Source organism: Rhipicephalus microplus, chromosome 2 (assembly GCF_043290135.1).
Source record: "Rhipicephalus microplus isolate Deutch F79 chromosome 2, USDA_Rmic, whole genome shotgun sequence".
Classification (NCBI taxonomy): Eukaryota; Metazoa; Arthropoda; class Arachnida; order Ixodida; family Ixodidae; genus Rhipicephalus; species Rhipicephalus microplus.
In genome coordinates, this window is record NC_134701.1 from 247,662,139 (window position 1) to 247,687,690 (window position 25,552).

Sequence of the window (25,552 nt, forward strand, 5' to 3'; positions counted from 1 at the left end):
AGCGATGAGGTACTGTTGTCTGCTAAGACTAAAACGTTGCACGCCCATTGCCTCACAAGTGGCGCTGCGTGCAGCTTTCAAGGTGCCCCCTCCCGATAGGTCTTGAATGAAGTGTATATATCACATTTATAAAAGGAAAAAATTGGCATATTTGTCAAGACCTAAGAAATATTCACAATATTATTTAAAACTTGAAATATGGCCTGTGCGATGTCTTTTCTCTTTATGGTCCAGAAAAAGTAGAAACAACTTCAAATAATAGCAGGATTTGACTTTTATGAGAAAACATGTGATAACCTACAAAATATGTTACATTTTAAAATATAATTTAGTTTGAGCATATAAGCCTGTATAACAATCTTTTAAACTTAAAAAATCATTAATCGATGTGAGAGTAGTTCATTCACTTAACTTTGAAGAGGGGGCTTCGTGGAATTCGGATTTCTGCTGGGTGAGTGTTCCACGGCTTAGCATTTGTTTACTGCTGTGAAACCACCTTGAAAATGGGCAGAGGTGGAACATGGTACATGGGTTTGGAAGCAGTCGTAGGAGCAGGCACAAGTGCCTTTTGCAGCATGCTTGGAGCAGCCAGAAAGGCATTTTCGAACAAGTTTGGAGCAGTCAGAGAGCATTCATTTTGCCCTGTTTAACAGCACATGTGAAGCATTTGTCCAATGCTGCATTTTTTTAAACACTAAGTGATATCGTGCAATAGCCTTATGATTGTGACAGCAATATGGAAACTCGACAGGTTTTTGCAGTCGCCGTTGCCATCATGTCCCGTTATAATGTCCACATTCGTAATATACCTCCATTCATCGTAAGTACTACTGGCAGGTAAATGCACGCAAGCGGGGAGGGACGACGAATGCGGCTGAAGCAGAGATGCAAGTTGGCCCATCTCAGTCATTAGGAGGGTCCATGCAGTAACGGCACTCTGCTGGGGAGGCTTGCTGTCGAAGCAGAGAGGAAAAACCCTGCCCGTCAAGAACAAGCATGAAAACATGCAAGAAAGGGGGGAGATTTGCTTCTAAAGGTGCTGGAACGCATGCTACTTCAGTGCCCATCAACAGGAGGCTTGCATATACAGACGATCCCGGATATATCGAACTTAAAGGGGATTGCAAATAGTTTGATATATCAATAGTTCGAAATACAAAATATGCATAATTAAGGCCTACATTGCAGCATTTCAGGCCTCAGAAAACGTTACAAGCGCTAACATAACTTGCTCACTATATGATGAAGAACAAGGTGTGAACCGCAAGTTGCCGCACCTTATTTCGCATGAAACTAGATCGTAAACTTGTCTTGCTTTTAGCGCGTCGTCAAGTTTCAGTCATCTTCAACATCATTGAAGCTTTTCAAATAAGCGAATTCAGCTCCTTCGGCCACAATAGCATTGATTGACACATAACACCGATGCAAGCATGCAAGCTTTGTAGCACGGCAAAAGGTTGGTTAGCAGCGGCAGCGAAACCATTAGCATATTCATAATCATATGGTTACACTTCCGCGGCACCGGCAACGAAAGCCACGATCTCAACATCGATCCGGTCAGAAACAGCTACGCCGTCATGTACACCGATGAAATTGCTCACTGTCCGAGATGGTGCCCAGAAATGCTTATGCTGAAGAATTCTCTGAGGCAACGTACACCGTTGTCAGCGGTCATGACGTACCTGAAGTGGTCACCTGGCCTGCAAGGGAAGTTTACGACGATGCTTTATTTGACATCGCTCCAAGCGCCAGTCATAATTATTATAGATACGTGTGGGCCAACGTTCAGTTGAACTCCCGAATGAGATTTTATCACAAACAGCTTTTTAGCTGATGCTATGATGGCACTTGAATCTGTCAAACCATCCTTGGCTGGCCTCAAACTCAATGGCAAGACCGAATGCCTGTTGCTTGGCTCTATATTTAATTAAGGGTCGGTTGAGCCGGATGTTCGGGCTTTGTGCCACCTGTATTCACAGAGGAAGTGCCTCTTCCACAGCTGGATCGGATGACTTGTGCAGCTTCGAAACGCTGGCTCTGGCGCTTCTTTCAACAGTTTCTTTCGCTGGGCGCATATCTCGCCAACAGTCTTTCTTGACAAGCCGCAATTTCTGCTAGAATGTTGAGCTTTTTTGACACACTCAGGCAATTACGGCGCTCGACGAAGCGTTCCACCATACTGAGGCAGCCAAATCCAGAGGAAGGCAGCAATAAGCCTAGTCCGCAGTGATCACGGCATGGCTGTGGTGGTGAACAATAGGTAATGGCAGCATCTGTTGTGTACTGATGCTGGCAACCGGCAGAGAACATTGACAGATATGCTGCCAATCGGACCAATCACATGATCACAATGCAGCCATGACGCATTGTAAACAATTGTCTGTGGTCATCCCAGCGTGGCATCTGGTGGTAAACAGCAGTGATAAGCCTACTGCAGGTGCAGCGATTTCGGCGCGGCGGCAAGGCAAGCCTATCATCTCTTGTTAACTGTTGCTAGCTGCCTGTGGTGAACTGCAGCGACGGTGATCACACCATCCCGAAAATGTACTGAACCATCATCAATACCACTACGAAGCACGGAAAACAAATGGTGGACTAGATTGGTGCTAGAAGTATCTCATAATGGGCAAGTGGCCTGTGCACCACCAAGCCAGTCAAGCTCGGGGGAAAAAAAAAAGACTGGGCTTTCAGTGAAGCTTATACCCCTGTCACACGTGGCAACTCAAGTGCACTTTGAGCAAGTACACTTCACCACAAGCCTCATTTGCAAGCTGTCACACGTAAAAGTTTAGCGCCACTCGATGCAAAGTACACTTCCTGGCAAGTGTGTTCCCCAACCTCACTTCACTGTGACGAAATGTGTTACCTCGGTACCAGTGGTTTGCACAGAAATACAATGTTGCCTAAAGTGGCGCTCATACTATTTTTAAACCATTGTTTCTGTTTTGAGAAATACCGATATCTATTAACCCTTTCGCTACGAACCCATAGGCCATCGGACACGGAGTTCTGATGATTTCAAATCTCCCGCAAAAATTGAAAACTCGCGTTTTACGGACATGTAGCGCCATCTAGCCTAAGCCTGGGCAACCCACTTTTCATTTTCACCTTTCTTGGTTTACATTTCGCCCGCTGAGCCGCGCCCTCGTGTGCAGTTTGAATGGAATCCAGTTTTGTTTTACGTGATAATGGCCGCCACTTCCCGTCGCCCGCTACGACAGCCGATTGCTGTTGCAAGCACTTCGGCCGCTTCTACCAACGATTTTTTCGATCCGAATAGTGCAGACGACTCGAGTGACGATTTTGAAGATTCAGAGTCGAGTTCTGACGATGACACTTCAGACCAGACGCCTCAGACTTCAATAAGTACTACCAAGTAAGTATCGTTTTTGACTTCGCACTGCTTATGAAGGAAAAACGCACTTGATATTTGACGATAATGGTATCCTTTCCTTGCTTAGGGTCTCAACAACGTACGGCAAGGATGTTTTGCCAAATCCAGCACGCCGGATGAAGTTTTCACCCGTAAGACAGCCTGGTGCCCATCTTGCAGCAGTGCTACGGAGTGACGTGCGTCGCTTCTCAAGGGCGCTTGATTTTTTCTTTTGTTTTTCACAACGGAAGTGCTTCAGACGTTAAGTGACAACACTAACAAGTATGCCTGGATGCGTATTTTGGACCGGCAAACCTACGCTCGCCGGGACGGCTCCTGGGAAGAGGTAATGCCACTGGAGATGCTTAGGTTTATCGGACTTATCATCTACATGGGGGTTGTTGATGTACCACGGCTCCACATGTACTGGCGGACGACGGGGATATTTTCAAGCCTTCTCCCACCAAATATTATGAGACGGGACCGATTCTTTGCACTTTTAGCTTTCCCGAGCGTAGGGGACCCGGAAGATCTTGAGGCTGCAGCATCTGATGGGAAAACTTGGAGGGTGTCATGGCTCCTGCGACACATAAATCTGCAGTCACAAAATTTGTTTCAACCACAGCGCAACCTTGCCGTGGATGAACGCATGGTAAAATCAAAAGCGAGGTCAGGAATCAGGCAGTACATTCGGGACAAAGTGACGAAATTTGGATATAAGCTGTGGGTGCTGGCGGATTCGAATACCGGCTATACAATAAATTTTTTTGTGTACACTGGAAAACGCGAGGTACCTGGACCCCATGGATTAGCGTTTGACGTTGTGACTCGGCTTTGCACAGAGTATCTTCATCAGGGATATAAAATTTTTATGGATAACTTTTATACGTCGGCAAAATTATTCTAATACCTCCTTGAGCACACGACGCTTGCCTGTGGGACCACTCGCAAAGATCGTCGGGGCTTCCCAAATGAATTGAAGGATGCTGTGTGGGAAAGAAGGGCGCAGCGTGAGGACGTTCGCTGGATTCGGGAAGGCAACATCCTTTTCATGGAATGGAAGGATCGACGTTCTGTGTGTCTGATGAGCACGATGCACACAGCAAATAAACACGTTGCTGCTAAAAGGAGAGAGAAAAGGGGGGGCCAGTGGGTTGTGAATAACATAAAGAAGCCCCTCCTTGTTCATGAGTATAACACCGGAATGCTCGGTGTGGACAAGTCTGACCAAATAATTGCCACGTACAACGTACTCAGAAAGTGTGTACGTTGGTGGAAAACATTGTTTTTTCATGCTGTGGACATTGCGTGCGTAAATAGTTTTCAGGAGCACCAAAAAGAGAATCCAAATGTCGAAGAACTATTCAGAAACAGGAACTTTGACCAATTGGCATTCAGAGAAGAATTGATTCACCAGATATTTCAATACGATGAAGTTTCTCAAGGACACGCCCCCTTTTCACCCCCCTTCTCCCCTCTAGATCCTGTTCGGCACCAGCCGAAAAGAATGGAAAAGAGAAGAAACTGCAAGCTTTGCTACGAAAAAACGAAAAATCAAAACAGAACGAACGTATTCTGCTCGACCTGTAATATTTACCTTTGCTTCCTGCCTTCACGAGACTGTTTTGCCAAGTGGCACAGTCGTTGGGGCCAGTAGGTTGATGGGCCAAAAAAAATTGTTGATATGCTGCACTGAATTTGTGTTTATCTAGAATGATAGCTAAGAGAACTAGTAATAATTTGTATATTTCAGATTTCTCAAAATAATTTTTTTGCTCTTTACATTCACTAACTTGTGAAGCGCTTGTATAACTTTTTGTATGTTTTTTGTTATTTAACAATTAAATTTTCCAATTCTATAAGTTTCATACCAAAGTGTTTTATATGTATAAAAGGCCGAATCAATAAGCTACCATTTCATATATTACAATGCTACATGTTCCTTTTTTGTCAAGAGTAATAAATTTTTTTGTGAAAGCACAAAATAAGTGCCGTTTTTCCGCCGTAGCGAAAGAGTTAATCAAGTCATAATATAACAAAAGACCTTGCTACTCTCACGGCCGGGAAGTTTGCGGCAACGTTCGCTAGGGGGATGCCGCAGCACATGCTGTGCAATGGCTGTGTCCGTCATGTTTACTTTTAGGCACACTTGCACATGTGTAGGTGAGGAGTTATCTATTCATTTGAGATGACGTGTGCCACAGGTGCTACTTCCACAAAAACAATTTGATCGGACGATGAGACACAGGCGCAAAAACAACTATACATTGTGCTACAAATTCGTCAATCACCACTGCAGTCATTTATGAAGTTCACTTTCACGTGTAGCAGCGAACCACCAAAATGACACTCCGCGAGCGTAAGTACACTTGCTCAAAAAGCACTCAAGTTGCCACATGTGACAGGGATATTAGCCTGATTTGAAGCTCGAACTTTTTTGCACTGTTTGTGTAGCGGCCTAAACTATAGCCTCTGAGACTCAACTCCAACTTATGGTTCATTTGTTCTGGCTTTGGCTTGGCTCTAGTTGTGCTTTCAAGCTTTCAATATTTTCTATGAAACCAAGGCCACGCTGATTCAGCGGCTATAGCTTGTATTGTTGTAACAAGGGCGACACCTCTCGTCCACTCGCGTCCATTTTATCAACATATTCATAAAATAAGTACATTACAGGCATAAAACACTTTCAGCTTATAAAAATTAAATAAACAGCTGGTGTCAACATAGATATATTGAAATACTGTAATCTATACAAGCAGTCAACTAAGATTGCCATCTAAGAACAACTAGGTAATTATTACCTTTCTCTGAGTATCCCCCCAAATTTAGAAAGCTATTTCATAAAACTCAATCTAGCAGTAATAGAAAACTAATGCAGTCAGTTTAGCATGTTCATATGGGAGAGGCCGTTTACCTGCGGTGAGCGTATTCAGACTGATAATGAAGTTTAGCACTATGGGCGATTCAATATTGTTTGGAAGGGTTGCGTCCAGCAACTGCTTCAACTACATAGCCCTATCCTGCCTACTGCGACAACCCCTCAAAACTATAGCGGTATGTTACGAATTTCATGCACCTGCCATGATGTTTCTCACTGAAAGAATGGAAGAGAGATGTCTGGGCGCATGGTTGGCGCAAGTAATAAAATTTTTACCAAGATGCAGCAGTATGTAGCATGTTTCAGGAGTTGGAGCAGCTTGACACAATTGGCGCAGCTATCACATCAGTAGAACCAACACACAAGATGCGAGAAGATTGTAGAGCCAACACACAAAATGTGAGAAGATTTGAGGGCAAGATGTGCTAGGTTCTTCAACACATTTCGGTCAAAGCATGCACGGCAATAAAGGCATGCACGGCAATAAAGGAAACTGACTACTTTCTAGACTGTAAGCTTAAATTACAAAAGCAGGGCAAAGCTTGCATAAAGGTTAACAGAATTCTTGCAGAAAGAGTGGTCCCGTAAGCAGAATGAACAGGCAGTCTACCCACCTTGCAGCCTGTACAGCCAAGGCTGGCCCCTTCGAGGGCAGCAGTTTCAAGGATATTCGAAACTGCGTAGTCCGAAGGAAGGCCGGCTGTGCCCCCTGGTGGCAAGGGGGTGTCATGGTTGCACTGAGGACAACGAACTTTGTCCCCCGTACACTCCTTCTCAAGGCATGGCTGACAAAAGGTGTGCAAGCAGTTCAACACCTGCAACGAAGCAGCGATTACCACATTGGTACGGGCTCTAGAGGTGTTAACTGTTCATGAACACCTTGCATGATTTGCCAAGTGCAGAAAAGTTCACTTGACCTTTCACAGCATCGCAAAGTACTGCAGAGTAAAGACGCAGCAACACAAGAAAGATTGCACAAGGTAATCAACCAGGCCACACTTTGCCACTTTCATTCACTTCAAGAATTTCATTGTCATGACGCAATCCTGCATTGCACTTTAAGTTTAACCCTTTCAGATATTAAATACACAATTGTGTACACAAGTCTGTTTTGCTATTTGCATTCACTCGACGGTAAGAAAGAGCAAGATATATGGTACCTTGGTTGAATTGAACATCCTGCTTGATAAACTTACTTTCATCTTACTTCATTTTGCAGTCTCATATGGTCACTTTTCAAAAATCACTTCCATGGCGTGCAACGTGCCTCTTTCCACGAATCAAGTGAGAACTATAATTTTTCTTTCCTCAAAGTTGACATTACCAAAAACGAACCTGAGATTTCATTCAGCTTATGCCGTAACAAAGCAGCAATAACTTCAGGACAAGTAGATAGATATTAATTTAACCTTAATTAGGGCGAGTTACTATAACATACAGAAATTCATATTTAATGACAATATTTTAGTTGCCATAGAATTTTGAGAACCTTGAAATAACATTGCAGTGATATGGCACATTAACAGACAGTTCTTCATGGGTGGCGTGTGAAAGGGTTAATGAAGCCATCATGACACACGCACTCTAGAGTAATGCATGTAAGAGAGACCAACGTGCCAATATGCGCAAGATACAACAATATGCAAACAGAGTGCCCATACTGCCTATGCCTCGAACTTGTTTTTGCATAGGCACATAAGAAATGAGCACGGCCCACATGGAAGTTCTGCAAGCTGAGGGCCACTTTTTAATGAGCATATTGTAGTGGACATGTTGGAGCAATCAAGACGTTAAATGTTGTAGTTCAGATACACTAGTGCTATTCCCACTAAAATACTGGCTGGTGTACTACGATGGTACATTAACATGTACCTTGATTGATTGATTTGTGGTGTTTAACGTCCCAAAACCACCATATGATTATGAGAGACGCCGTAGTGGAGGGCTCCGGAAATTTCGACCACCTGGGGTTCTTTAACGTGCGCCCAAATCTGAGCACACGGGCCTACAACATTTCCGCCTCCATCGGAAATGCAGCCGCCGCAGCCGGGAATCGAACCCGCGACCTGCGGGTCAGCAGCCGAGTACCTTAGCCACTAGACCACCGCGGCGGGGCTTAACATCTACCTTACCCAGAGTAAGATTATATGACAATTCAATGCATGCGCCGAGAACCGATGCGTCCGGAACAGTGCAGGCACTTCAAGCTTAGCATTGCAACTGGTACTCAATGCGCCAATTATGCAAGGGCAAGGTTACACTGATAGACGCAGACACTACGCAAACAAAATGCCTAGCTATAAGCACACCAGCGCACCGAGGCCTTGAATACTGAACCAGTCGCATACACACAAGGGCACACTGCAGGCACGATATGTCCGACGTGTACCTTTGGGATGGTGAAGGTGTCATGGCAAAGGCTGCACTTCGTGCTCAGCTGAGGTAGTGCTGCACTGCCCCCGGAGCCACCGTCTGAAGGGCTGCCCCCGCTGCTGCCCTCCCCACCAGAGCTTGGTGCTGTGAACGCCTCCGGCAGAGATGTGGGCGAGCCCAATTGGGAGCCTGCTGTCGTACCGGACCCACTGAGTGTTGTAGGTGGGCTGCTGCCAAGGGACAGCTGAACCTGCACAATCAGTACCCAACGCTGTCAAACTACAGTGTATCAGTAGGCTTGTAGACAGACTGATAACGGCCGACCTTCTTCAACCCCGGAGCAACATCTAAACAAAGGAGAGCACAGTGAAAAGCTCCACATAAAACACACGAATGAGTGACATATCTTCTATACCACACAATATTTCAGACCCGTACATAACAGCATTTGAAGGTAAGGTGTTGAAAAGACGACCTCGATAGCAGTTTTCTACCTGATGCACAAAGTCTTTTTACTATGGGCATCTACTTCGTAAGTTTCAAGAACATATGTCCCGTGCAGAGGCTGCTTTGAACTCTGTTTAGCAATGTAGTAAACTGCAATAGTGTAACTCTCAACAAATAAATAGCCTTTTGTGAATACCCATAACATAGCATTAAAGAAGTCATGCATTACCCTTCTAAGAACGTAATGAAATAACCTCAGTACCGAAGCTAAATGCCATACAAAGTGATTGCTGCTAAAATTTCTTGAATCCATCAAGATTGAGTGAAGTAGCAGTGGTTGTTGCACGCTTTAGGTGCTTTTTCTTTCTCCCACCTCTATGAGTGTAGGACTGCAAGATTAGGCCGAGCTGTTCATAGCAATGTCTCCCATCTGCAGGATAAGTTTGTTTAACAGGCCTCAATATTAATAATAATAATAATAATAATAATAATAATAATAATATTAATAATAATAAGAATAATAATAATAATTGTTGGGGTTTTAAATCCCAAAACCACCATACGATTATGAGATGCTGTAGTAGAAGGCACCAGAAATTTCGACCATGTGGGGCTCTTCAACGTGCACCTAAATCTAAGCACACTGGCCTCAAGATTGAATCCCGCTGTGGCTGGGATTCAATCGCGCAACCTGCGGATCAGCAGCCAATTAACAAGCAAAGTACAAACACCCAATGCCTTTCTTGTCATATGGCATTATTTCGTGTGCTCATTTAACATCTATGAACAAAGTGCTACAGTTTCTTTGATGGGTAGCTCTTAGAAGGTCAAATAAGACAATGGGCCAAGAAACGCGGGCATATAACAATCACTCTATACTGCGGTGTGATCGACCAAAGCCATTTCGGTGCAGCAGCATACGAAGCAGCTAAAACCTCGCTTCAGAACAGTACAACCCTTTTGGAGCAGTTACCGAGTGCACATTTACGAATACAAATACTTGTCTCGAAGCTAGAACAGACACATTCAACAATAACTACTTGCTATCAATACATGCATGCTGATTTAGAACACCCTGAAACTGACAACCCAAAAAAAAAAGAAGGCAAGTTGATTCTCATCAAGAATAACTCTTGAAATGCAAGTGTGTCACAAGTGTTTTATTTGTCCTTGTTTCTTAGCGCTGCAAGTAGTCAGTATGTATTAATTATCTTCGTTTTATTGCAAACAGACATAAGTTGCTTGGGCGCCACGACCTCAGACCACCTAAAATTTTTCTGGAATAAGTTTCATATCTGAAAATGGATTAAGATTTTCCTTGATGCTTTAGATACAGTCAAACCCGTATCAAAAAAAAATTTTTTTTCGGGGGAAGGAAAGGAGATACACCCTGAAGGTCTTGAAAAACACTCGTTTTCAATTAGACCCAGAAGCAAATCCTCCTCTGCCATTTTTTTTTTTCGATTTTTTTTTTTTTTGGGGGGGGGGGGGGGGTACTTAGGACACCTCTCCTCCTTGTCTATGGTCCTGGAAGCACAAGCAATGTACAGTGCCACTTTTTATGAAAGGGAACCCTCAGCGCATTCAGGCTGGAGCGAAAGCAACCACAGCCTCTTTTCGCGTAATCTGAAAGCGAGCGAAACAAGCAGCCATTGGCGAGCCATTGGTTACAGTTTTGCAGCTGGTTTCATATTGGTATCACCAGTGACCAATTGTTTTACTCTCCTCCAGACGGTGCAAAAAAAGGCTGTGGTTGCTTTCGCTCCAGCTGAACGCACTGCCAGCAGCCGCCGAAGCGTGCAGGCCACGTGCTCCCGTGTTCCCTTGCATAAGAGATTTGCAGTGTACACTTTTCATGCATTCAATTTACTGTCCAGAACTATTCTGATTACGCTTGTACCTTTACAATAACCTTGGCCTTAGCTACCTGATACCCGTATGATAAATGCTATCTTATATAAAACAGAGTAGTATTTCCAGTTCTTTTTTGTCTTTATTATTCTGTTTGTAAGTCTTCGATTTTTTTAACCTCTGTAAGTACATACATACATTTTGTTCCACATAATTACCTATTTTCCATGTATTGTATCCCAGCCTGGGTAATGGTGGTTGCAGTACCAATGAATTAAAAAATTGGGGGACCCTTAAGCTTCGCTTTTGAGAGCTAAACGCGATAGCAATATCATCATCCTAGTGGGTACCAAGTTCAAAATGGCTTGCGCCAGTGAAGTTTTCGCATACGGCTGCATTCTGAGTAATGGGTAGCATGCTTTAAACCACGGACAATAGCGCACTTGCTATGCACCCACTACGAGGCCTAAAGAAAAAAGGCGCAGTAATGTGTGCGCCTTTTGTGGTGAGTGGCCCACATTAAATCAAAAAAGTCATGATAATCATGTTTTAACATCCGACCGCAATGTTCACTTGCACATCGCATTATTACTGCGATATTACATGTTGTACCGTGAGCATACAAGACATCTGCGTTTTATAGAGCATGCAAGTTACTTTCATTGATGTTCTAAGCAAAGAAACTTATTTTCTTCATTTCCAAGCAGACGCGTGGCTCTATGGTAGAACACTTGCTTGACACGCAAACCACTCGGGTTCAATCCTCACTCGGAGCCAAAATTTTATATTCTTTATTTTATTTGTATCTTTCTCGATTTTTCAATAATGCACAAGATTTTTCACTCACGACCGATGACACCGATGCTGGAGTTTCTGCCAAACGAGCTCTTTAATGCTATTGTGTTGATAAATAAAGTGCTTCCTGTGGTGCTTTTTTAGAAATTTTATTAGGAATACGCTTCATGGGTGCTTCAAGAACTCCCGACACCAAATTTGGAAACTTGAGATGCTTGTGTTTGAGAATCCTGCATGCGGCGGCCTTCTGATAAATTATTAGTGACAAGTGTTGCCCATAAAATACGTCTATCTTGTTTCAAGGGTGAATGCTCACCCGAGTATTCAGGTTCAATCGACATTTTCTGTGGTTTGATGTACACAGGGGTCGCCGCGCGTCGTTGCGAAGGTCAAGCGAGTATTGTTGGCACCACAATACATTAGCGGGTTTGCAGAACTCAAGCAAGCATTGTGGACCTCGGAACATTGGCCCCTCAGCTCTTCTTGTTGTTGGGCTGCTCTCAAGGTGGTTCTGGCTGCTCACCCACGAATGCTTTTTTTTTTTTTTCTGAAAGGGAACATGCGCAAAGCACCTACATCGTTTCATTTATCACTACTCGCAGGTTCTCCTGTTTGAAAATGGCTTGTTCAGCGTCACCGAAGCCTGAGTGTGAGCGCACGTAGTCTTAGGCGCGGCCCCACAGTGGAGCAGTCATAGGTCAGCGAACTTGCTCATGAGTTTACTCGCTCAGACTCGGATCGAGCCACAAGTCTGAGTGGGTCCGGGCGAGTAATTTATTCGAGAGTCTGAGTGAGTCCAGTTGAAGAAAATTTTGATGAGTCCAAGTGAGTTCGGCTCAGCAAAATTTTGATGAGTAAGAGTCCCAGCGAGTCCAAAGCACAAGATATACTTCTTGAGTGAGTCTGAGTGAGTTCACTTTTTTTGCTGTCCTAAGGTCCTATCTAGCGATCTTCAGCCCCACTATGAGCTTTAGCTGGATTCATCGTTTATACTGCAGGGGTGGAAGCGGGCTCCAGTCTTTTGGAGCAGTAAAAAGGAAGTGTAGGAGCAGCTCTGGAGCACCAAAAGGTGTTTTTGGTCCATCAAAAGTTAGTTTTGGAGAAGATTTCTTGGGTCACACATCACTTTTAATAAAAATATTTGCTTTCTGGTACATGCGAAAATTTCAGTGGTAATATTAAGCGTGCAATGCTGATGAAGCGACCAGACTTACCCCAGATTGATATATATTAAACCTTACAACATCAAAGTTGATAGCACAGCAACTCAAGAGAAAAAAAAAACAACAACATAAGCAGCACTCTGGACAGCTACTAGACCTCAGACGAACGAAAAAATTTAATGTAAAATGTTTCGATGTGCGAGACGTGTTTAAAACAACGCATCCAACATGGACAGCAACTCAACCCTAGAGATAGCTAATATAATAAATGTTACCTCCATACTAAACCAATAGGGCTCTATCAAAGTAAAAGTTAAAAAAAAAGCTGATGTTCCAGTCATCGAAGTGCCACAGCCGACATGGGAACCGCAAAGAAATTTAGATTAGATTTCTAGGCAATTAGGCGAGAAACTTTTTATTACGATAGGAGTTATATGTACACTCGATGGGTTTTGGCCGTCACCGCCATGTTGCGCGTAAACTTCAAGTCGGTAACATTCTCCGCGCCTCGTACTTTGGAACCACGCATAAAATGGCGCAAGCTGGGGTCATGAGCACTACTCAAGTAGATAAACGACACGGCCGACCTCTGGTGCTCGGAGGGCGTGCGCGGTAGCATCCCGCCACGTGTTAAGACCTGCTCAAGCAGAGAATGCTCAAGCAGAGAGTAAACACGCCGCCCACCTTGAACGAGCATGAAAAGACGCGAGGGAAAGGGTGGGGTGTCGCTCGAGCAGCAGCTGTGAACTTCGATTCTAAGGGCGCGGTTGCGATAGCTAGCGCGCTATCGGCGAGCGTTAGGGCACGGCTCATACATACATTGCTCTGCGTCGCGAGCTCTCAAAGGGAAGAGATTGTGCGATAAGAACATTTCTTCCTGGAGCGGCCGTATACTTATTCTCTCACACCAGCGTTCCGTAGAGTGTCGCAATGCCGGGTCCAAAGGAGTTATGAACTTCGATTCTAAGGGCGTGGTTGCGATAGCTAGCGCGCGCGCTATCGGCGAGCGTTAGGGCACGGCTCATACATACACCGCTCTGCGTCGCGAGCTCTCAAAGGGAAGAGATAGTGCGATAAGAACATTTCTTCCTGGAGCGGCCGTATACTTATTCTCTCACACCAGCGTTCTGTAGAGTGTCGCAATGCCGGGTCCAAAGGAGTTATGAACTTCGATTCTAAGGGCGTGGTTGCGATAGCTAGCGCGCGCGCGCTATCGGCGAGCGTTAGGGCACGGCTCATACATACACCGCTCTGCGTCGCGAGCTCTCAAAGGGAAGAGATAGTGCGATAAGAACATTTCTTCCTGGAGCGGCCGTATACTTATTCTCTCACACCAGCATTCTGTAGAGTGTCGCAATGCCGGGTTTCAAAAGAGTTGGCAGCCAGCCTTCGTACTGTCACGAAGTCGCGATTGGTCGTGATGTTTAGTGACTAAGGCAGCAGCCGCTGTTTCAATGAGTAAACTTTTACTTGGGCGAACCTATGCCCAGAAAACGAAACGTCACCTCAGCAAGCAACACACGCTGCAGACTGATAGCAGCGAACATAGAGCATCGGCCGTCGATAATCTGCCAAGCAGCCAAGTGCGTCGGCATTTTCACACGATCCATCGAAGATTGGAGCTAGCGGCAGCAAAAGTTTCAGAACTAATGTACCCGTCGTGCGCGTAATCTCATCGGAAGGTTCTGAGATTATCTAGATGGTTCCCAGTCATTCGGGCGCTGTTTGCGCAAGGCAGCGTTACACGCGTGTTGGTGCAGTAAGAAAATAGAAAGCGCGTGCGGCATTACCATTACAACATTACAAATCATTGAAGAGTTAGGTGTAAGAGTTAATGGAAAGTACCTTAGTAACCTGCGATTCGCTGATGGTATTGCCTTGATGAGTAACTCAGGGTACGAATTACAGTTCATGATTACCGAACAGGACACAGAAAGCAGAAAAGTAGGTCTGAAAATTAATATGCACAAAACAAAAGTAATGTGCAACAATCTCGGAATAAAACAGCACTGTGCGATACGTGGAGAGACGCTGCAAGTTGTAAAGAAATATGTCTACTATGGACAGGTAATAACCACGGAGCCGAACCACGAGATTGAAGTAACTAGAAGAATAAGAATGGGGTGGCACACATTTGGCAAGCACTCTCAAATCATGACGGGTAGATTGCCACTATCCCTCAAGGGGAAGATATGTAACGGCTGCATCTTGCCGGTACTTAGCTACGGAGCAGAAACCTGGAGACTTGCAAAGAGGGTTCAGCTTAAATTGAGAATGGCACATTGATCGATAGAAAGGAAAATGATAGGTTTAACCTTAAGAGACAAGAAGGCAGCAGAGTGGGTCAGGGAACGAACCGGGGTAAGGATATCATAGTTGAAATCAAGAAGAAATGAACCTGGGCCACGCACGTAGGCCGTAGGCCGGATAATCGCTGGTCATTAAGGGTAACTGACTAGATTCCTAGAGAAGGCAAACGCACAAAGGTGGAGACAGAAAGTAGGGTGGGCCGATGAGATTAAAAAGTTTGCTGGTATAACACGGCAACAGAAAGCGCAAGACCGGGTTAATTGGCGGATCATGGGAGAGGCCTTTGCCCTGGAGCGGTCGTAGTCAGGCTAATGATGATGATGATGCTATTGCAGTCATCGCTTCACCGGTGAAACTGATTTCTATTTTATTTTTTCGTTGATATGGTTTGACGGTCTCCATCGCAGAGCGCGCGCGTGCTTAGCAGTTGCCAGGCAACGGTGCGACATTTTTTTTTTTTTTTTTTTTGCAACACCACTGCCATCTTCATGTTTTGACGGAACAGAATTCGCTGCCAAAAGAGTCGCATTATGAGGTACGCACACAAACGCCGCCTTACCAAGACTTGTGCATTCTGTTCACGTGGCGCACTGCGTCAACCGAAATACGACGTGACCGGGTTAATTTCACATGGACGCGGCTGCGTCATTCGTGTAGCCCCAAGGAGGATTAAAGAAAAATTGCTGGAGTGGAAGCCCCTGAAATGCCTTGCTAGCAGAAGCGAAGCCATCTTTTGCCACTGCCAAGATGGCGTAGACATGCTCTTTTCTGATAGCGCCCACTTAGAAATCAAGTGGCTTTGATATGTTAGTGTTAATTCTACGTTAGTTCTATATTAAAAGATAGTTGCTCCCGACGATATAACGCACTGAAACGAGTATGGATGACTGCATCTTCAAAGAACTTTGCCTCCAATTAGAGGCTCACTAAGGAAAACTAGTAACTGTAAGACGCACTTGGAGCACTATGTGACCCGAAAAAGTTTCCTCATTAAACTCGTTGGGCGTGCGAGGGAAACGCTTCGTTTTTAATCGCTGAACGGTGATAATTTATCATGCCCCTAGTAATGTGGCCGCCACAGCCGCCATCTTGCCAGAGGAACGGCTTCACTTCTGCGCAATCATTTCCACTCCAGCATTTTTTTTAATCCTCCTTGTGTAGCCCACGCGTGTTGCTCGGTCGATGATAAAACTCGTCTAATTTCGGTGTTGCACGCGCAAATTGCCGTTTAGGCGCAGCAGGTCAGATTGGCGCAGAATGGCGCAGCACTACCACCCCTGTACGGACGTCTACTCACAGGTATTCCAAAGCAGTGTCATTGATACACCATCTTAACATTTATTGATCAGAGGCGTAAATTACGTAGGGTGTTGCCTTGACCTCTCTCCCACCATCTCTTTTTCGAGGAAGTTATTGATAAAAAAAAATGTTATGCTGTCATGTCTTGCAAGAAAAACGACTTTGCTGGTTTGCAAGCACTCAGAACTCGCTTTCCAAGATACTATGTGAAACGACGCCAAGAAGGGCACTGATTACATGAGATCGGGTCGAGACGCGAGTTTGAGTGCGTCTGGGCGAGTAGTGTTATGGCGAGTTTGAGTCTGGTTCAGAAAAACTTGTGAGTGTGAGTGAGACCGGCTCGGGGAAATTTTCGCAAATATGAGTCCAAGTGAGTCCAAAGCTCAAATATATTTCATGATCGAGTTTGAGTGAGCTCCACGAGTTTTGTTGACCTATGGTGGCAGTTTCCGATTGTATTTAGACAGGCATTTCGAATTGACACAAAATCCTTAATTAACATTGATTATACGGTGAACTAAAGCATTTACAATTCAATTCCGGCATTACCAGACGCAAAGCTACAAATTCTTGTAAAAAGTAGCAAACAATACTTTAAATGCCAGGGGTCCTTAATAAAATTGAAGACTGCATAATCTTCCAGAATAGAAGATTGAATAAAATGAAGAAGAAGGAATAAAATAGAGAGTATTATTCTTATATCTCCTCCCCCTTCACCCCCCATAATGAAATTTCTGGCTGCCACCTGCCACGACGTAAGTAGTTCGTTTTTTGTTTGTTTTTTCTAGAAGTCGGAAAACACTCCTTGGCGCAGGTTTGGTGCAGACTCGCCAAATTTTCAGGAAATGTAGCAGGACGTAGCAGCCAGCACACTGACATAATCGGCCTGTTTTCAGGACACTAGCCTGTGCATGCGCAGTGACATCGCGCATGCTATGTTTTTAGGGGGTCACTGGGCGGCCACATTTGCAAATTATCACCCAGAATACCTGCCCCCCCCCCCCAGAATTTATACCGATAACTTCTGAGGGTTATCTACCGATAACCTTCCCGCGCGTCTGAAAACGCTGTAAAGTTAAATACAACTGCTTTGGTGGTGTGTGCCGCGTCCTGCCTCAAATAGTTCCACGAAAAAAAAAAAAGAATAAAGCAAGAGCTATTTATACCTCACGCTGAAAACAAGAGTGATTTTGAGACTGTTGTAGTATGCACGTGATTTGGCTCTAACTTTCAGTTGATTGATTGATTGATATGTGGGGTTTAACGTCCCAAAACCACCATATGATTATGAGAGACGCCGTAGTGGAGGGCTCCGGAAATTTTTACCACCTGGGGTTCTTTAACGTGCAACCAAATCTGAGCACACGGGCCTACAACATTTCCGCCTCCATCGGAAATGCAGCCGCCGCAGCCGGGATTCGAACCCGCGACCTGCGGGTCAGCAGCCGAGCACCTTAGCCACTAGACCACCGCGGCGGGGCAAACTTTTAGTTCAATACTAAGAAAAGTTGTCGCCGAGTGTTGCTCTTCGTAAAGCTGGTTTTGGATCCCCAAGAGCTTTATCGGTTAAAGGCCGTTTCACATGACACATAAAGTAGCGATTTTCAGCACGCGAATTCGCTCGCAGCAAAAAAAAAAAAAAAAAAAAAGCCAGTTCGCTCCCGCCGCAGCGGTCCGCGGCGAACTTCCAACATGTTGGAAATATTCGCTCTGATCGCAGCGGCGGGAGCGATTTTTGGTCGGGACCCGCCGAAATAGGGCCGGGCCGGCCAAATAGCGTCGACGTGTTTGTTTTAGTAACAGACGATGCTGCGCATTTCAAAAATTAAGATTGGAAAATGTTCTTAAATTGCGAAACACAAGTGCTCTCTCTCCGTTACCGTTCATGAAAACTTAATATAACGCACAGATTGTAACATCATATTCGAAAAATTCTAGCGTCTGCCACAACGAACAATGGCAAGAAACGTTTCTCGCCGCTGCGTTCGCAGAACGAAAATCGCGGACCGTTCGCGGTTCATGTGAAACAAAACCGCCATTAGCGGCAGTTGCGAGCAGAGCGATTGGAGCGAACGGAACGAATTTTTTTTTCCGCTGCAATCGCGGCATGTGAACCAGCCTTAAGCAATGGCTGAACCCAGGTCGATCTATCGCAGTGAAGAAGACCGCTCTCCTCTTCGTCGTCTGCCGCATCTTCGAGAGCCATCGCGGCAGGGCCCGCGGCCGTCTGCGCCGTCGCCCAAACGCTCCTGGGAGCGAAGGTAAGTCGATCCGTCACCTGCTTTTCTCCGCTGTCGCGCGAATGTGAGCCGCGCAAAGATACCGAACACGTCATGCCACGTGACCGAACCGTCCGTGATCACCACCGTCGTGTGAAAGCAGTTTGACTCACAGTGTGCTATATCATTTGCACGCCCTTTCGGGAATACAGATAGCCGTTCCCTTGAACGCTATACTGTGAACTGTCGTCGGCCACCGGCTAAGAGCAAGAAAAAAATGAAGACGCTAAGAGCCGCAATAACAGATTCGCATGACGAACAAAAATGCAAAATGAGGCCGCCCACGCTGCAACGCAGGTTGTAAACAAAGCAACCCCGATTATGCTGATGGCGATGGGGACTTCACTCCAGCTGCTAACTAATAGTGGCCGACTTCTGTTTCTCCGCCGAAGACCAGTATAATGGAGATCGACCTTTGCGCGATTCTTTTTGTTTGTTTGTTTTTGTTGCCTGTTTTTAATCGATCTTTGCCGGTTTTAAGGTAAGTTAATTTTCTCCAAACAATTTTTTTTTTGGTCCGGAGACAGGTGGAGAAACACTTTTTTTTTTTTGCAACTTGTGAAAATTTTCTTTTCCCGTGTGATCCAGTGAACTAGACTATCACTGTAGTGGGTGACCTTGTTCAAGGTAGTCATGGCTTGAAGCTGATCAAGGGGCCCTGTCCACCACTGCGAGACTGTCTTCGGGTGTTCTGCGATGTCAACAGGTCAACAGCGTCTTCCGCGGGCTTCTGGACCTTGTTGTGAGATTTCTTCCGCAAATGCTGCAATACTTGGGCATACCCCAATGTAGAACTAAGTACTGCTGTCTTCAAGCAATATTTGCAATGCTAGCGGTAGGAACCAGGACACACGACACAGCGAAGTATCCCGCGCAGCGAGCGTCATATCGGGTTTTTTTCACGTCTTTTGTTTTCTGTTCCGCTTCACATGTTCAGCCCGTTTTCTTTCGAAGGTCTGCCATTGCAAATGCTACAAAAGAGTCCTCCCTATAAGCACACTCTCTCCACCTGATTGAGAAAAGTTTGAACAAATAGCTTGCAACTGTCTAAGCCTCACATCAGCCTATAACAATGCTTCAATGGCAAAACATGTTGAGATATTGGCTGTCTGACACGTCATCCCGATGTCTACCTTCACTGCCTATCAGCAGGCTGTACATATGGAATTGCAAGCCTCCACAAACGCTTCCATCGAGCTGGGACTCACTTGGTGAATTCCGTGCTGAGCGGTTGTGTCGTCCGCGATCTCCGACGCCAGCTTAGCTCTCACCGATCGGCCCGCCGTCCGCAATCTCTTGACGCCGTGTAGCTCCCGCCGAGCGGTGCCCCATCCCCAGAAGTATATTCTAGGCACTATACCCGGACCCCGACTGTGTCCCCCATCTTTCCTTTCTGTTCTTTCTGTCACCTCCTGTGTGGCGAATGTTCTCTCTTGTTTAACTTTCCACAATTTTTAATATCCTTCCACCACCACCACCACTAGAAAGCACTGCGATGTGTCGCCAGCTGGGTCGACAGAAATTGGGTGCTTTTTTTTTCCCCCTTTCTCCAAGAGCCACGCATTCACTCGTCCAGCTGAACTTGCCGAATAGCACTGCCCGTTTCGCACAACAGGAAATCCCGAAGAGGCTGCCAAACTGTGTTGCCTCGCATGAATACCAAGTCTTCTGAGGATTGGTGGTGATGGAATGGTCAACTCTACGGCCGGACAACTTTACTTCCCTTCGAAGAATTCGGCCAGGCGCCTGGCAACCATTATCCTAAAGATCCAGACAACGTAAGGCAGGGTTGAAGACAGCTCGAAAGACCACAATTTAACGCCTTCTTCTGGAGAATTCACCCTTGCCACTTGACCAGTCAGGCCGCATACCTGAAACAGCCAAAGAGGCAGCAGTCACACCAACCCAGTGTGCCTTGGATCTGCCGATCAGTCACTAGCTGGTGCAACCTCAGATACCAGATAATGAACCAGCAGCATATTTACTGTGGTTGATCTCTTACCGAAAACCACAGTAAGGCAGCAGCCAGACTAACCAAAACACCCACACTTTTAGATGTGAATGTCTTCCCCCTTTTCTATTTTTGGAACCAATTATAATGTAACCAACAACATCTTAACCACCTTGCTTAGCAGTCCTTTCACCAGATCGATGAACCCACTTTATTGGGGGTTTACGTTCTGTAGGAAATATAGAACCCACCCGCAAGAATGCTACACACCGACTGCACCAGTGACAGTTTAGTCGAACGAAATTGCACGAAATGCGTGCACATGTGTGTGTAAACGAGGGCTTCTTTGATAACTAGCATCATTCATGCTCTCAGCCATGAGATTTGAGACTTGCTTTGCCACATGTACTACCAGGCACCCCCAACTACTCGTACAAAGCATTTTCCCGAAAAAAAAAATCACAACATATCCACGGAGTGTATGGCGATGAGCGGGGCGAAGCTTCGAAGGGCTTTATCGGCAAACCGAGAATCATCCGCTGCCCCGTCAGTCTGGTATGCCTGTATGTCCGTCAGTCTGTACGTCATGTATGTCCGTCAGTCTGTACGTTCATTGGTCCGCATGTCCGTCTGTCTGTCCGTCCGTCTAGTGAACCACCATATCGCATATCTTGATCACATATTCATCATATACAAGTACCGCCATCCAGCGGACATTCTAAGGACTAAAACGAGAGGTGGCTAATAAATAAAAGAGACGCACGACGCACACCTTAAGAAGCTTCACCCCTAAATTGACCACATGCCAGAGTTAAGAGCAATGTTGCGTCCAAATCTTCTTAATCTACCTGCTTGCAGCACATTCACTCCTTCCATGAAGCCAGAAAAGGAATGATGTTTTTGCACTGCCACGCGTCATCATTTTCCACCGTGCTCTGCCAACCATTTCTTCTTGCTGGAACAATGCTCCGTAACGGAGCACAATAAAACACAAATATCTTGGTAACGGCTCACACTTCGGCGCAAGTAGTTTCTTGCACTCTGAAGTAGTCATTACCAGTCCGGATAACCTACAAGTTCAGCGACTAGTTTCTATCACAAACTGCGGTACCACAGCATGGTACTCGAGTTCCTACGTTTCCGTTGCATCTAAACGTTTGGAGAATGCACACGAATGTTTAATTCGCTTCATTTAGAATTGTCAAACAGAAAAAAGCGGAAGTATGACCCGCGTCTTACTCGAAGTATAAGGCTCGACCGTACGGCGCCAGCAGCCGACATGTGTCGCATCGACTCACAGAGTGACAGCAGGCGACTGCGGCGGGCGGGCATCCCATGGGCGATACACCCGGCGCGCTGGCAGCGCGAACCGGACGACTCGGGGAGCGAGATGACCGTCGTACTGGACTCAACGAGCGTACGCGGTAGCCGTCAGGCCTGTACCGAGCCGTGGTTGCGGCCGTCGGCAGCGCACAAAAGACCGACGTTGATGTCCCCGTCGGTAGGCACGGGGGCTCGGCGGCAGCCGACGCCGTAGAAAAGAGCCATTTGAACAACGATCAAGAAGCGCGCCAGCCCAGGCGGGCAGACGCAAAGGCACATCTCGAGCATCTCCCGCGAGCTCGAACGCCGCCTAGCGGTTTTGCGTGCAGTTGGAGGAAAAGAGCATTTGCGGTGTGGGATGCACTACTTTTGGCTACTTCTGACAAGCCACATAGCACAGCGGACGATTTTCGGGTTTGCGCGGCAGAAATTTTCGCCACATTGACCGCGACTTCACAAAATAAACAAGGACAGAAGAAGGTACGACGAAACGGGCGGAAAAATTTCAATCCGTTTATTCACAGAAAGACGTAGCAATATATAGAGTTGGGACATGAACACGCACGGTTGCATCATTCTTCACTTCTAAGTGCACCGCCAATGTGGCGAAGCAGCTTCAATGTGCGTCGAAAGGGGGGGTGCGAGATAAGGAGCGGAGCTTCCCTCCTCGAATAACACCAGCCCTGCCGCCCCCCCTCCCCCCCCCTTCAGCTCCAACCCTAACCCGACCACAAGGCAACACAGGTTTTCACCTCCCAAAACAACGCTACTGACCCCCATGCGAACCTCTGTCATTTTTAAATTAAGTATGACGTTTAGCTAACTTGAGCCGGCTTTCCCAGTAAAACTACGGATTTTTTTTTAGCGATGTCTTCAATGGGCGGACAGATTTCACCATATTTTCCCTCATGCGCTTATGTGACTGCTGCTCGATTTCGCAGGCGTGCCATTACAAGTCTTTGAAGGTACGGCACAGACAGAAATCTACCGAACATCGGCACTAATTGTAATCCTGGCCGAGAGCCTTCTGTCAAACCCACAAACTAGTATCTATCATGCAGCTACACTGCCCAGTACCGAACCTAAATTTGCTTAACGTAGGTAGGCTCAGGCACCTTCGCCACTGTGCGCATACTGCGGTGAGCTGGGAACAATAGATAATTTCTTTTTGATCTGCAGGCGGTTTACTACAGCACGAAAAACACTTAGAAACAACTTTACGTTGTATTGCGATGGATTTATCAGTGCCGGTCATTTTGTATTTTGGAGCATATATTTCTGGGTTCTCCAATGCTAAAAGTATGCGTGACTGTCAGGGATTACATTAATAAAACTAATCAACTTCTCAGTACATCATCTTAATGTGTCTACACCATTACATACGTACAAACATATGTGTATTGCTTTATTTCATTAACACTTACTTGTAAAAAAATACAGCGCTTCCTTTTGTTTCCAACAGAATACATACATTAAACCGAGCACCACAATTTATTATGCAATCTGTTGTCTTTCTATATCATAACGTCAATTATTCCAAAACTTCATACTATTTTATAAATCCACTAGATTATTGGCCAATCCCACACAGTGGGTGTGCATCATAGTTAATAAGTGAACAAGTACAAGCCGGGAGCTGCTCAGTGGAGTACAAGGTACGCATATTATCTATCTGAGAAGCGTCGTAAGCGAGTGGCAAGGAGGGCTCGTATTCTAAGCTAGCATATCTGCGCCGTCTCACGTTCCCTAAAGCAAACTTTCTTTCGGAAGCACTTGCGCGACGAAGATCAAATGACGGGGACCAAATTAATGACACGGCGGTAGTCATGAAAAGGGTAGGACCAGTGCGCATCAATCGCAGCATGATGCCGAAATCCGCGGAGCCGACTGAAAAAATGTGAACACGAAAACCGCTCCATAGTTATCCCGAGATTTCCCTAGGCTCGCCTCCTCTGTGTTGCCTAGGGAAAATGTAGCCGGGTGTCGCCTGCGATTGCGTAGTGCGCGATATTCTGCAGCTCGCCTTCCTAGCATTGGTCGAGCAAGGTGGATCGTCTTCAAACCGACGAGTACGTCCGGGAGAGTCGTGAAAGAAAATAAAGATGCTTGCTTCAGTGAAAAAAAAAAACTACACAAACTATGAAATAGCAGCTAGGTGGCGAGGGGCGTAAAAACGCTAAAGAATACATGAACGTTTTTCGGGGTGCACAGCCAAGCAACCGGGCGACCACGCATTTCGCGCCGTTGGCAGGGAGGAGCAACCCAAACTGGCGAGGAGGGAGAGCGAGGAGCGAGCCACGCTCGCCTGCTCCAAGTTCAAGGGCAAGCCGGAAAAAAGAGAGCGTGAAAGACGCGAGAGAAAGGAGGTGCAGCCACTCTTCGGAGGAGGAGAGAGTCCCCTGAAGAGCGAAAAAGAGATAGAAGGTGAGAGAGCGATGAAGGAGTGCAGGAGAAGGGCCGCGACGCGGCGGCCAATGCCACTACCGAAGCGGAAGAGAGAAAGAGATGCGTGGATAATAAGAAAGAGCGAAGGAAACGTATCCAGCGCGCGGAGCCAGTGATGAAGCGAGGGAAACCACGGGGAACGAAAAGTAGCAGGGACAACGGCGCAAAAAGAGAGGGAGGAGGAGAACCAGGACGAGGCGGAGCGCTCCCCAGACCAGCGAAACGCGCGCGGCGCGCTCACTCCGCGCTGCTGTCGGCTCAGCGCCAGACCAGACGCCGATCGATACTTGCCGGTGCCGTCGACCCCGAGGGAGCGCGAGGGCGAGCAAACACTAGCGGAGGTGAGGAGGAAAGCAGCGCTCCCCAAGAGAGGGCGGCAGCGCCACACAGGAAGAGCGCGCTGCTGGAAAGGCCGCCTTCCAGGCGACGACCAAGACGAACACTCTTCGCTTGGCGCGAGAGAAAATCGCCCGGCAGGGAATAAAAAGAAACGGGCAGCCGCACCCGGTGTGCCGCCGCTTCGGGTAGTGACATGACGCCCAGGAAGCGGGAAAGCCTGACAAACCTGGCCCCTGAGGCGGTCACTGCACGGCCAACAACCTCGCCGTTTCGCTGCCATTGTTGCGATATCGCGCGCAGAGCCAAAGAAAGACTTTACACCGCTGCCATTACACAACACGCGCGCGCGCAAGAGGCGGAAGCGCGTAACCATGCAGTACCTGGCCTCCGGTTTGCGACACCGCGGTTACGTGCGCCGGCTCTTCCTTTTATAAACCGCACGCGGAGCGTAAATGGCAGCGCCGTTGTGTAAGGGAAACAAATAAGGCTTGCCGAATAGGTATGACCCTAATTTGAAATGCTATCCTATCCGGCTGCTGATTGAAAAAGAACGGTCGTGTCGAACACACACACACACATAAATGATATGTCCGGACTAACATTCAGAACACATAATTGCTGCTAATTTCAGCGCGTCATCACCCTGTAACTGTGTTGCCCACATTTTGACGGCTTTCAGATGTACAGTGCTCACGGAATGAAACGCATCAGTTTAGTGCTAAGCAA

At 46.3% G+C, this 25,552-nt stretch overlaps 1 protein-coding gene across 4 annotated transcripts in view; it reads right to left on the minus strand.

Moving 5' to 3' along the window:
* Positions 1-25,552, minus strand: part of brat (tripartite motif-containing protein brain tumor) — a 151,385-nt gene that overhangs the window by 39,929 nt on the left and 85,904 nt on the right. For all 4 annotated transcript variants that reach the window (XM_075878695.1, XM_037421259.2, XM_075878688.1 and 1 more), the window contains 2 exons: positions 8,641-8,874; positions 6,866-7,066 (listed from right to left, as the gene is read on the minus strand). In XM_075878695.1, coding sequence (XP_075734810.1) covers positions 6,866-7,066; positions 8,641-8,874 — 435 coding nt within the window. The remainder of the gene's footprint in view (positions 1-6,865; positions 7,067-8,640; positions 8,875-25,552) is intronic.